The sequence below is a fragment of the Anolis carolinensis genome, unplaced genomic scaffold (assembly GCF_035594765.1).
Source record: "Anolis carolinensis isolate JA03-04 unplaced genomic scaffold, rAnoCar3.1.pri scaffold_7, whole genome shotgun sequence".
NCBI lineage: Eukaryota > Metazoa > Chordata > Lepidosauria > Squamata > Dactyloidae > Anolis > Anolis carolinensis.
The window spans coordinates 16,185,667-16,195,666 of record NW_026943818.1 but is presented as its reverse complement, the minus strand read 5'-3'; the positions used below and the strand labels follow the sequence as shown (position 1 = coordinate 16,195,666).

General features: G+C 46.9%; 1 protein-coding gene across 7 annotated transcripts in view; it reads right to left on the bottom strand.

Annotated features, from left to right (window-relative positions):
- Nucleotides 1–10,000, bottom strand: part of cux1 (cut like homeobox 1) — a 182,891-nt gene that overhangs the window by 61,988 nt on the left and 110,903 nt on the right. For all 7 annotated transcript variants that reach the window (XM_062960050.1, XM_062960052.1, XM_062960053.1 and 4 more), the window contains exons 9-10: nucleotides 3,632–3,680; nucleotides 1,369–1,473 (exon numbers count right to left, since the gene is read on the bottom strand). In XM_062960050.1, coding sequence (XP_062816120.1) covers nucleotides 1,369–1,473; nucleotides 3,632–3,680 — 154 coding nt within the window. The remainder of the gene's footprint in view (nucleotides 1–1,368; nucleotides 1,474–3,631; nucleotides 3,681–10,000) is intronic.

Sequence of the window (10,000 nt, the reverse complement as noted above, 5' to 3'; positions counted from 1 at the left end):
ATGTGTATCCATGGGTCTTAATAATAATATTATTATTAATAATAATAATAATAGCACTCTGGGGAAGACGCAAACGTTTTAAAAGTTGGTGGACTAAAAGGGGTCGAAATGCCCTCCATGTGTGGCACTTTTCACCCCTTTAGCCCAAAAACTGAGCCGGTGGTGGTGGTGGTGGGGGGGGGGGGGGGGGAATAAGTGAGCCTCGGAAGCCATTGCAGCCAATGGTCCGAAAGATTTTCGTTTTTTTCGTAAGCCAGACAAAAATTCATGTTGTATAGGCACCTCATTTTTGTTAGCAGGACACAAATACGAAAACGTGACATCACAAATGAAACGACACGAAACGAACAGCAATACTATACGAATGCACACCACTAGTAGAAAGCAATATCTCATCCCTGGGCTTCTCTGCAGGGCTGCTGCTCAGCATGGGAGATGACCAAGCCAAAGCGCTCATAAGACAATCTATACACATAATAAAAGTGAAAAAATGCAAGCTTTGCGTCTAAATGCGGACCCCATTCTCCTGACTAAAGAGAGTCAACCGCAGCCTTCCGGATGGGGCTGTCTCACAACTCCCAGCAGCTCTCGTCCTGATAATGTCTAAGGATGCGGCAGAGAGGAGTGGCGAGTCCTGCATCTGGAGGAGGGCCACGCAAGACGACATGGCGGGACGGATGGTGGGCTTGACATGCGGTCCAGGGGGTGGATGTTGGTTACGCTTTGACCCTACGCACTCGGAGCGCTCCTTACCCGGCACTCTGCTGCAGGCCCTGCGACACTTGAGTGCATTGGGCCAAAAGAAAACAGATCTTTCGGCCCAGAAGACAAAACCAAACCAATGTCTGCCCTCCTGTTTCGGTTTGTCTTCTGGGGCTAAAGATCTGTTTTCTTTCGGCCCAAAGCCCCTGGGCCTCGCAGGGCCTGCAGCTGAGTTACAGGATGTCAGATGAAAACGGAACAGGGCTGCCGCACCAAAAGCTGGAGCATGAAACGGGACAAGGTAAGTCCCAAATGCACACCACTAGTAAGTACACTTTCTATTCAACGGATCAGATTTCAAAGGGAACGAAGGGTAGACTGTGGGAGCTGTTGCCACCGGGATGAAACCGCCCACCACGTTTTTGGGACCCAGGGACACGTGAATGGCCCAGCATCAAGTGCCAAGACCAAGCAGGAAGAGAGTTCATTCCAGGAACACAATCCTTTACGGTAACCCAAGGAAAGAAGCAGAGCAACCCCGCGGCCTTTCCCTCCTGCCGGCATCCTGCAAATCCTCCCTGGAGTCCAACCAAATCAGCAGCCACAACAACGCGAAGGACAACGTATGGTCTATTTCAGTGTCCGTCTACGGCTCTTGCCTCTTACCACGTCTGGCGCTTTCTGGATCTGGGTGGCCAGCTGGAGAGATTTGTTGGCGGAGGAGAGCTGCTCCCTCAAGGCCTCGGCTTCTCTTTGCGCCACCTCCGCCCTCTGCAAGGAAGGAAAACGACATTTAGGGAGGAGGAGAGAGTGTGCCTTTGATAGAACAACTGGCAATTACGGCAGAAACATTCATCAATTCACGCCCGACTGAGTCTAATTGATTTTCCTAAACACTCAACCTAATAAACGAATGGGGGGGGGGATTCTCAGAATGTGATGGATTTTTATTTTAAACAGTACAAGGGAGAAATAATTGAGCGATTATGACAGTAATTTAACGCTAGGAGCAAGGAATCCCCTGCCGACACAAAAGGCTGCGGACCACTGCATTTCCCAGGCGGAAGGAAGGAAGGAAGGAAGGAAGGAAGGAGAATCCTTTTGATTCAATTGCCTTCTGTGCTTCCAGACAAAGCGGGACGGGCGGCAAGATCCCTCGCGGGAATCGTTCTCATGCGCAAACGCAGCATTAAGAGCTCCGCGGCCCCTTCTGCCTGAAAGGAACACAATGCGCGCTGGCTTCGGTTCGGGTTTTCCAGAGGCCGCTCTCGTCCGTCAGGGCCCCAGGTCCGTGAAACACGGCTATGTTCCTCTCTGGCTTAATACGTGGTGCTCAAGACACTGTAGGACACTGACCGTCACCCTTTGTCACCCATGTCAGAGACGGGAGTTCAAGTTCAAGTTCACTTTATTACGGTCAATGACCAGTTCATAAGAAGACAGACACAGTCCTGCACAAACACATCAGGTCTAAGGATTGGGAAATTTAAAATTTCAAAACTTTAAAACTTTAACACTCTTAAACTCTGAAACTTCAAAACTCTAAAACTCCAGAACTCCAGAATTCCGAAACTCTGAAACTCCAAAACTTTAAAACTCTAAAACTCTGCCATTCCGAAACTCCAAAACTCTGAAACTTTAAAACTCCGAAACTCCAGAACACTGAAACTCTGAAATCTGCAATTCCGAAACTCCAAAACTCTGAAACTCTAAAACTCCAGAACTCCAGAACACTGAAACTCTGGAACTCCGAAAGTTTAAAACTCTAAAACTCCAGAACTCCAGAATTCCGAAACTCTGAAACTCCAAAACTCTAAAACTCTGCCATTCCGAAACTCCAAAACTCCGAAACTTTAAAACTCCAGAACTCCAGAACACTGAAACTCCAAAACTTTAAAACTCCAGAATTCCAAAACTCCGAAACTTTAAAACTCTGAAACTTTAAAACTCTAAAACCCTGGAATTCCGAAACTCCCAAAATTCTAAAACTCCAAACCTTTAAAACTCTGGAAGTCCAGAACACTGAAACTCTGAAACTCCAAAACTTTAAAACTCTAAAACTCCAGAATTCCGAAACTCTGAAACTCCAAAACTTTAAAACTCCGAAACTTTAAAACTCTGGAATTCCAAAACTCCAAAACTCAAAAAATCTGAAACTTTAAAACTCCAGAACACTGAAACTCTGAAACTCCAAAACTTTAAAACTCCAGAACTCCAGAATTCCGAAACTCTGAAACGCCAAAACTTTAAAATTCTAGAACTCCAAAACTTTAAAACTCTAAAACTCTGGAATTCCGAAACTCCAAAACTCTAAAACTCCAAACCTTTAAAACTCTAAAACTCTGGAACTCCAGAACACCAAAACACTGAAACTCCAAAACTTTAAAACTGTAAAACTCCAGAATTCCAAAACTCTGAAACTCCGAAACTTCAAAACTCTAAAACTCCAGAACTCCAAAACGTTAAAACTCTTAAACTCCGAATCTCCGAAACTTCAAAACTTTGAAATAAGTGCCTTGCCAGGACATCAAGACAATTAAGCCAAGAATCTAAGCCAAAGCCATATGCAGTATTGTATCAAAACCCAACACAATTTGTGGAATTAAAAGACGGGGAGTCCAGCCAAACAGTGGAGGAAGCAACATCCATCCTATAATTAAAAGACTCTAATCCCAATTTCCTGCTAGTATGAAACGTAGACTTGTAGTAGCTTGTGCTAGTCATCGACTGGTGTATTTTACAGAACTTGGTGAGATTATAAATTATAGCCGAGTTCGTATCTGAAAGCAGCAGGGAGATGTCAAATGGTTGAGAGCACCCTTTCAAATACAAACTCGACTGTATCTGAAAGGGAGGTTGGGGTCACGGAGATGAAGACAGCCTTAGATATTTTGATGTGGTGCCTCGAATAAGAGGTTTCTGATCCTACCTGATTTGCTCTTTCAAGATCCGTCATGATCATCTCGATTTCATCCGACCTGTGAGAAAACAGAAGCAGAGACCGATTGTCTATGTGTGGGGTAACTGGAGAATTATACAAAGGAAATCAAGCTGTAGTAAATGGATCCAATTCAAGAATTATTGAAATAAAAAGTGAAACCAAACAAGGTTGCCCTCTCTACCCATTACTTTTCACACTAGCAATAGAACCTCTAGATTAGATCAGAAAAAAGTATAAAAGAATATATGACAGATGGAGAAGAAATAAAAATTAATTTATATGCAGACGATGCCATAGTCTTAATAGGCACAATGAAGGACAGCAACAAAAGTAAAATGTATTGTTGAAGGCTTTCAAGGCAGGAATCACACGGTTGTTGTGGTTTTCCAGGCTGTATGGCCATGTTCCAGAAGTACAGTAGAGTCTCACTTATCCAACACTCGCTTATCCAATGTTCTGGATTATCCAACGCATTTTTGTAGTCAACGTTTTCAATATATCATGATATTTTGGTGCGAAATTCGTAAATACAGTAATTAATATGTAGCATTACTGCGTATTGAACTACTTTTTCTGCCAGATTTGTTGTCTAACATGATGTTTTGGTGCTTAATTTGTAAAATCATAACTTAATTTGATGTTTAATAGGCTTTTCCTTTATCTCTCCTTATTATCCAACATATTCGCTTATCCAACGTTCTGCCGGCCCGTTTATGTTGGATAAGTGAGACTCTACTGTATTCTCTCAAAGGATGCCTGCCACAGATGTGGGCGAAACGTCAGGACAGAGTAAAATAATAAATGTACTAATACCAATGATAATAGAGAAAAATAATAAATGTACCATATATACTTGAGTATAAGCCGACCAGGACCCTCACTCAAGTATAAGCCGAGGGTGGCTTTTTCAGTCCTAAAAAGGGGCTTATACTCGAGTATATACAGTAAGTAATCAAATTTAACTATTGGAAAAAATGGAAGTGGGACATTACAACGAGGCTGGAGGCATACAAAATGGTATTATCTATTTTTTTTTACTTATTCCAAACCCTCCCATTTAGAATCTCGTGTAAAATATTTTTTTTTAAAACGGGCCAATGCAATCAATGGAAAAGGATTGAGGAGTCTTAGCGGACCACAAGTTGGACATGAGTCAAGAGAGTAAGAAAGGCAAATGAGAGGACAGGCCCTGTTTTTCACGCTCCCATGAAGGCCACCCACCCATGGCCCACCCACTTGGCTTGGGACCCCCCAATGCCACCCCACTTGTGATCTATCCCCGCAAGATGCCACCTCAGCACACTTCACATCGAAGCCAAAGGGAACCTCCCCGTGACGCAACGGAAACGCTGAGGGTACAAAGGTTCCTGTGGCATTTTTCAAACAACAAGAAACACTTTAAGTAGAATAATGGATTGAAACGGCAGCAATGTTCTGTCCCTGGGCAGGCTGGAACACAATTCCGGAGGATCTTCAAAAGGATTCGTTCTTGTTCATATTTCCGAGACTGAAACGTCGCATCAGGAGCTGGCGTCGGAAGCCTGAAATCAGCGATTTCGCAAAGTCTCTTAATAGCTACGCAAAAAAGTTGCATTATAAAACCAGCCCCGATTCATCTTTTTTATGAGCCGCAACGCCTCGGCGGTTCTCAATATGTCATCGGGATTAGCAGGCACGAGCAGCTGGCTTTTCTCAGGATGCAAACTTTCCCTCAAAAGAGAGAAGAAACAGTGCCCGCTGGCCACTGTTTGGTGCCCACGGGTTCCAGAATCTCCTCCATGGCAACAGATTGGCAGGATCAGGATCAGGATCAGCAGCCCTCGCCGTGCCACACGATGCGTTTCCTCAAGTTGCTCCGGCCTGGCGAGATGAGTCACGCAGAGCTGAACTCCACCGGCATATTCGTGATACAATATTCGTATATTGTGCGAAACAGTGTGCGAAACAGCAGAAATTGGTTGTTTTCGTTTCAAATCTTGCCCTCCTCCCAAATCGGGAAGATTGTTCCCGAAACGGAAACAGAACTCCGAATCCTGAATCCGAAAGCCTGCCCACTCCTATTCTCCCCCAAAACAGAAAAATTCGACACGAAAAAGAACAGATTTCTGCCATTTTGCACATCCCTACTTTATATAGCGTCTATCACCAGTGTTGGTCGGGTGTCCTTGAGACCTGCTTTCTCCGTTCTCCAGCTCTGAAAAGGCCTACCTGGGTTCAGGACTCTCTGGATCAGGGTGAACTACAACTCCCAGATCCGAGTCAATCGCCCCCAAACTAGCCTGTGTGCACAGTCGGCCATGATGGGTCTGTGTGCCACGTTTCGTCCAGATCTAGTGTCAGCTGGGTTCAGTACTATCTGGATGCAGGTGAACTACAACTCCCAAAATCAAGGTTTCTCCTAAACCCCTGCAGTATGTTCAATTGATCATGGGTCTTCTCTGTGCCAAGTTTAGTCCCAGTCCATTGTCGGACAGTGAAGGTACTGCAAGTCCCAGCATCTGAGGCAAGTGTGCTCCAGATCCATCCTTGGTTAGGTTCACAGTGCCATCTGGATGTAGGTCAATCAATCCTGTCAATCCTGGTGAATTCTCTCCAGGATCAATTCCTCTCTTTGCTGTGTGCCACAGGGAAGGGTAGGAAAGGGTTACGGGAGAGGTAGTGGGCGGGGTCATGCAAATTAAGGAACCCTGGGATGTCCATTCTGGAGGAGAAACAGAACATCTAGGGTGAAATTGTCCGCGCATGGACACCTTCCATTGGGTGGGGGGCAGGATGGTGTCTGTGGGTGACACGGGTAGGGCTTGGGTTGCGTGTTCGTGGCGCTCACTGTAACCTGCATGTCGGTGGAGAGGGCCACGCGTGGGAACGAGGCCAAAGGGAGGCTGTCTGTGGAAGTGGACACCTCCACCATGTAGACACATACACATTTTCCACTTTTCTTATGTCTATAGATATATTCAAAGGCGCTAATTCATTGTTGACTAAGGACATCTTCTCAACATGTTCAGGACCTCCCAGACTCCTGAGGATCAGCTACCTTCAACCTTTTCTCGCCTTCCGTCGACACAAGACGCCAAGGCGAAACCCCGAAGAAGGGTCGATTTTGTTGTTCTACTTTTCTAACTACATGTCATTGCAGTCTTCCCTGGCTGGCTCCTCACGCTGGGAGGATTCCTTCCAGGTTCCAGCCTCATGTTCTCGTTTCCGATCCTTTACCCGAATCCTGAACACTGAAGACCTAGAGATTTGTCTGCCAGAAAACAACGGAAACAGAACGGATTTCTACCACTTTGCACACCACTATCTTCTGAGATTATTCCGAGCACCCGGAATACAAGAAACTCACGAAAGGCCGTCCGATACGATCGAAACCTGACATGTTGATGCCTCGCCAGTTTTGCCTCCCGGCACTTCCGAGGCGTGAAGAGGTTTCTTGTACTTCCAAGAAGGCCGTGGCCTTCTTTACGTGCGGGAGAACCCAAAAAAGGAGCCAAAATGTGTGTTTTATTGGTGAAACAGGGCAACGTTTGGGAAAACGGGGAGGGAACCACCACGCCATATTTTCCCATTGCTGTTTTGTTCTTTTTTTATTGCTCCCAATGACTCTGGAGATTAATCCACAAGGGCTCGTAAAAACACAGCACTAAAACTTTTTTATTACAAAGTTTCTGCAAATAAAACTTACCTGCCATTGATATTGGGAAGCCGTACAATTGGGTCAAATAAAAAAGCCTGGCGTTGCGTCATGGTTTTTCCCAGCCGTTGGCATAAAAAACGCATAGAGATGACGGAAAGGGAGACGAGCAGGTTCTTCTTTGTGGTCTGACAACAGGCCAGGCCGGGAGACAGGGCGGGACTCCCCAGAACATGGGTGGAAACAAAAAAAAATCTGTTTCTGGTGTGAAAGTGTTATTTCCTCTTTAATTGTGCAGTCTTGACTTTGAAAGTCGTTGTTATCCTCCAGAAACTTGTGGATAACAAACTAGGCTGAATTGGCTGAGATGGATTTTAGATGGATGAGGAATCAGCTGGTTTTCCCCGTAATAGGCAGTAAGAGCACCTAAAGCTTCAGAGAGCTTCTCTTCAACCATTTCAAAGCTCCCTGCTTGGGCGGTGATGGCACAATCGTCAGTATGGATGAATTAGATGGATTAGGGATCAGCTGGTTTCCCCTGTCATAGGCAGTAAGAGCACCTAAAGCTTCAGAGAGCTTCTCTTCAACCATTTCAAAGCTCCCTCCTTGGGTGGTGATGGCATGATCGTCAGCATAGAGGAAATTCTCTCTTCTGGCAAATAACGCTATGTAACAAAATTTGAAAAAAAATCTGTTCCTGGTTTTAAAATGTTATTGCGTTACACGGTGTAACCAGTAGCAGGTCATGGGAGCCTTTGCATGCCCAGCACGGGTTCCAGGAAACATCTGGAAGAACGTCCTGGTGGGAAGAGCTGTTTCGGGTTCCGATTCACGGGTGACACACTCAGCTCAGCCCCACAAAAGAATGGAAGGAAAAGAGAGATCTGCTTCCTCGCGAACGTTTGCAGAAACAGGAGACAATTGTAACAGCCGTGAACTGTCAACACGTCAGCAGCAAACGGGCCTCCCTTCGAAGGAAATAATCCTCGGTTAATAGTCTGCTTTTGGGTGGCTTTGCTGGAGTGAAAATCTGCTGCAGCTCTTCTGAAGTTCCGGCCCACCTTTCCCACAAGACACAGACTCTGGGTAAAATCTCTCATAGGAAAGAAAGGACTTGCATCTCGACGTGCTGAAAGATGCAACCCATCCGAGAGCGCTAGTTTCTGGGAAAGCAAAGGCTGTAGGGTTTGTTTCTTATTGCAGAGGCCAAGAGGCCACTGCGAGCGAGCAAGAGGTGCCACGAGGTCGTTGTTCCTCCTGCGACGAGACCCACAGACCCACGCAGCTGCCTCCCTTCTGGGAAGGGCCGGGGCCAGAGGTTGTCGTTCTTCATCAAACACACTGGGATTTGAGCAAAGGCGAGAGCCCGAGAGAGCTGTTCCTCGATCCAGCTGCAGAAGAAAGGCTGGCCTCCCAAAGCCCAGAGACAGCTCACATTCGAACAGGACTCTTTCTGGGGTCACCGGCCACGCAATTCCACAATGGGGGAAAGAGTAAGCAGATCGACAAGACCCGAACCAAAAGCAGTCCCTGGCCTCGTTCTGTGGGGAAATTATCACCCGCTCCACGCCGGGAAGAGCAGCTAAAATTCGAACAGGGAGCACTGACTGATGAAGGCACCCAAGCTGCGCATTCTCGCAATTTCGATATGGTACCGAGAGCAACAAGACTCCAAACGAAAGCAGTCCCTGGCCTCGTTCTGTGGGGAAATTATCACCCGTTCCACGCCAGGCAGAGCAGCTAAAAGTCAAACAGGGCTCTTTCTGAGGAGCACTGACTGATGAAGGCACCCAAGCTGCACATTTTCGCAATATCGATATAGTACTGAGAGAAACAAGACTCCAAACGAAAGCAGTCCCTGGCCTCGATCTGTGGGGAAATTATCACCCGCCGGGCAGAGCAGCTAAAATTCGAACAGGATTCTTTCTGGGGGGCACTGACTGATGCAAGGCACCCAAGCTGCACATTCTCGCAATATCGATATAGTAACGAGAGCAACAAGACTCCCAACGAAAGCAGTCGCTGGCCTCGTTCTGTTGGGAAATTATCAGCCACTCCACACCGGGAAGAGCAGCTAAAAGTCAAACAGGGCTCTTTCTGGGGAGCACTGACTGATGACAGAATTTTGCAATTCTGAAATAGCAACGAGAGCAACAAGACCCCAAAGGAAAGCAGTCCCTGGCCTTGCTCTATGGGGAAATTACCCGCTCCATGCTGAGCAGAGCAGGGGTTAATGCCGGCTGATGCCGACTGCCCTGAGCCTGTGCTTTGTTCACCGGAGCGATAAATCCAAGCGCTCCGGAGAGAGGGTCGCAGTCGCAGCAGCGCAGTTGCGGCAGCAGCGCTGCAAGGGCCGGGGTATAAAGTTCTGCATGAAAAATGCATGTCGCTGGTTGGCTCCGGCCGAAAGGCGCGCTGGCGGGGAAGCATGAGACGCCCACCCTCTTGCTGGCAACGGGGAGCATTCCTCAGCAAAACAGCACCTCGGGAAAGGAACAAAAGGGCAAACAAGCCGTGAACGAAATCAAAGGGCTCAATTATCCTCCCTTTTCTCTCAGAAAGGAGTCTTTTCCTAGTGTGTGGGGACTCTCTGGCGGCGATTGAAACAGCGCCACACAAAACGACATTGCGAGTGTCTGCGAGCAGTGAGCAGGACCGGAAAGGGGAGGTTTCTGCAGAGCGACTGGATCCGATCCATCATTTCAGGGCTTCCGTTGCCCCGT